The sequence below is a fragment of the Acanthisitta chloris genome, unplaced genomic scaffold, assembly GCF_000695815.1.
Source record: "Acanthisitta chloris isolate BGI_N310 unplaced genomic scaffold, ASM69581v1 scaffold19826, whole genome shotgun sequence".
NCBI classification, from domain to species: Eukaryota; Metazoa; Chordata; class Aves; order Passeriformes; family Acanthisittidae; genus Acanthisitta; species Acanthisitta chloris.
The window spans coordinates 8,380-10,666 of NW_008676711.1; the positions used below are offsets into that span (position 1 = coordinate 8,380).

Below are 2,287 nucleotides of genomic sequence, written 5' to 3' on the forward strand. Positions count from 1 at the left end.
CTCTGAGGGAGGATTAGTGGAAAAATTGTAACTCCATATCTTCAAGAACAGAAGTATTTAATTGTGTTAGTAGCCTTAAAACCTCTTCCCTTCTGCCTAGCCCCAGGTGCTGCATGTGGCCAGTGTTTTGCTGCAGGTCAGGTTGGTCCAGTTGAGGTTCAGCCTGGTGAAAAGGTCTGACAAAATCTCCCCCCAGTCAGGAGAGGTGGTTTTCTACAAGATAGTGTTCTGCTTCCACCTCCTTTTGCTTTGCCTCTTCCTGGAGGCAGTTCCACAAATCTCACACTTCCTATCCTTCTCCCAGACATCTTTCCCAGCCCTCGCAGTGTCACCTGGAGCTGTGCCAGTGCCACAGCTTGTGGCAGTCTGGGGGAGATCTTCCTCCTGCCACAGCAGCTGTGCAGCCCCAGCCCTGGTGCTCTCAGCCCTTCCCTGAGCTCACAGCGCGCAGAGCAAGCAGAACACAGCTGAGCCTCGGGTTGTTATTTTTGTTGACTTTGTTTTCTGCCAGCTCAACTAGTTTTCTACAGAGGGGTTGGAGAAGCACAAGCAAAGTGCTGGAAGTGGAAGGTTCTGGGAATGCACGTCGCAGGAGGGGAAGAATGCAAAGGTTTCTGACTAGGCACAGCACCTCGGTCTTTGGGAATGCATGTTGCAGGAGGGGAAGAATGCAAAGATTTCTGACTAGGCACAGCACCTCGGTCCTCTCAGTGGCCTCTGTGACCCGCAGCTGAAGTGAGAGCTGGCTGGGTAGCCCCAGCTCTGGACAGAGGCTGTGTCACACCCTCCTCTGTGGGTCCCACAGGTCTGGGCTGGCCGTGGCACTGTGGCAGGGTCTGGTGCTGATGGTGCCAGGTGGCAGCTGAAGGGTGTGTTGGAGCAAGGCCTGACATCTGCCCACCCTGGCATCTCCCTGCAGAGCCCCTTGGGCCTGCTGAGGTGCCGTAGTGTTACAGCCTGCCCTGTCAGTGAGGGGCTCCTCACCCCGGGGCACAGGAAGGGCACAGCTCTCTGCCCCCTCTGCAGGAGTGAGCTGGGCACAGGAGAGGTGAGGGGAGGGTGGCCCTGGCCTGGTGTGGTGCCAGCACAGCCTCTGTGGTGCTGCCACCCCAGCGTGTGCTCTCGTTGCCGCAGGAGGCCCTGGAAGCCTGCCAGACCCGCATCTCCAAGATGGAGCTGCAGCAGCAGCAGCAGCAAGTGGTACAGCTGGAGGGGCTGGAGAACGCCACGGCCAGGAACCTGCTGGGGAAGTTCATCAACATCCTCCTGGCTGTCATGGCTGTCCTGCTCGTCTTCGTCTCCACCGTGGCCAACTGCGTCGTGCCCCTGATGAAGACTCGCAATAGGACGTTCAGCACTTTATTTCTCGTGGTTTTCATTGCCTTTTTGTGGAAGCACTGGGACGCCATCAGCGGCTACTTGGAACGGTTCTTGTCCCCCCCCAGATGATGGTGGGTGAGCCCCCGTGGCCAGGATCAGGCAGCAGCCACCGCGCCCGAGTCCGAAAGTGTCCGAGTGAATTTGTTTACATTTAGAATAACGTTTTTTCTCTGCGAGATGCATTGCAATAGTATTTTTTAGATTTTATTCAAGAACTCTTTTGGCGAGAATCCTGGATAATTTTTATGTAGCATGGTTCTCTTTGGATGCAAATCTTAAGGTTCTTTAAAGGTGTACAAAAGAAAAACGAATAAAGTGACAGAAATTCGGAGCATACCAATGGGCAATTCAAATTGTGGCTTGAACTACTGTACTAAACCTGTCAGGAAGAAGAGACCGTGGGTAGCTTAAGATGAGCAAAGCTCGATCTAGTGCACAGCCTTGAACGATGGTACCACAGCAAACCTGTAACACTAAACTTTTACTGTGAAGTCTGCTCACATTCCATGTCCAAACGTATGCGTTCAGAGTGGTTTCTTTCCTTAACAAGAGAAAAAAAAAAAAGGCCAACAGTGTGTGGATCTCTTTCCCAGCTCAGCATCTGGGTTCGCCGTTGCGCTAACCTGACTTCAGTAACCTTCTGGCTAACTTGGCTGAGTGTGTGGAGTGGAAGCCTCATGCCATGCACAGTAACTGCACAGTTGTGCTACAGTATTCTGAAGTAGTCCTTGAGATACTTAACCTTTAAGCAGAAGCCCTTGGTCGCACTTTTAAGGTTTTTTTTAATATATGTATATTCACAGATTTAAAAAATCCGAACAGCATACTTGAAGAGTGTAATACTCAAACTCTCAGTGCTTCCTTATTGTTTCTAATAGGATTTTTTATTATTATTATTATAATTATT

General features: G+C 51.1%; 1 protein-coding gene across 1 annotated transcript in view; it reads left to right on the forward strand.

Moving 5' to 3' along the window:
• Nucleotides 1–1,455, forward strand: part of TMCC1 (transmembrane and coiled-coil domain family 1) — a gene marked incomplete at its 5' end in the record, with an annotated part of 9,145 nt that extends 7,690 nt beyond the window's left edge. The window contains one exon of the mRNA XM_009076241.1: nucleotides 1,135–1,455. Within this exon, the coding sequence (XP_009074489.1) occupies nucleotides 1,135–1,449 (315 nt within the window). The remainder of the gene's footprint in view (nucleotides 1–1,134) is intronic.
• Between the last annotated feature and the right edge of the window lie 832 nt (nucleotides 1,456–2,287).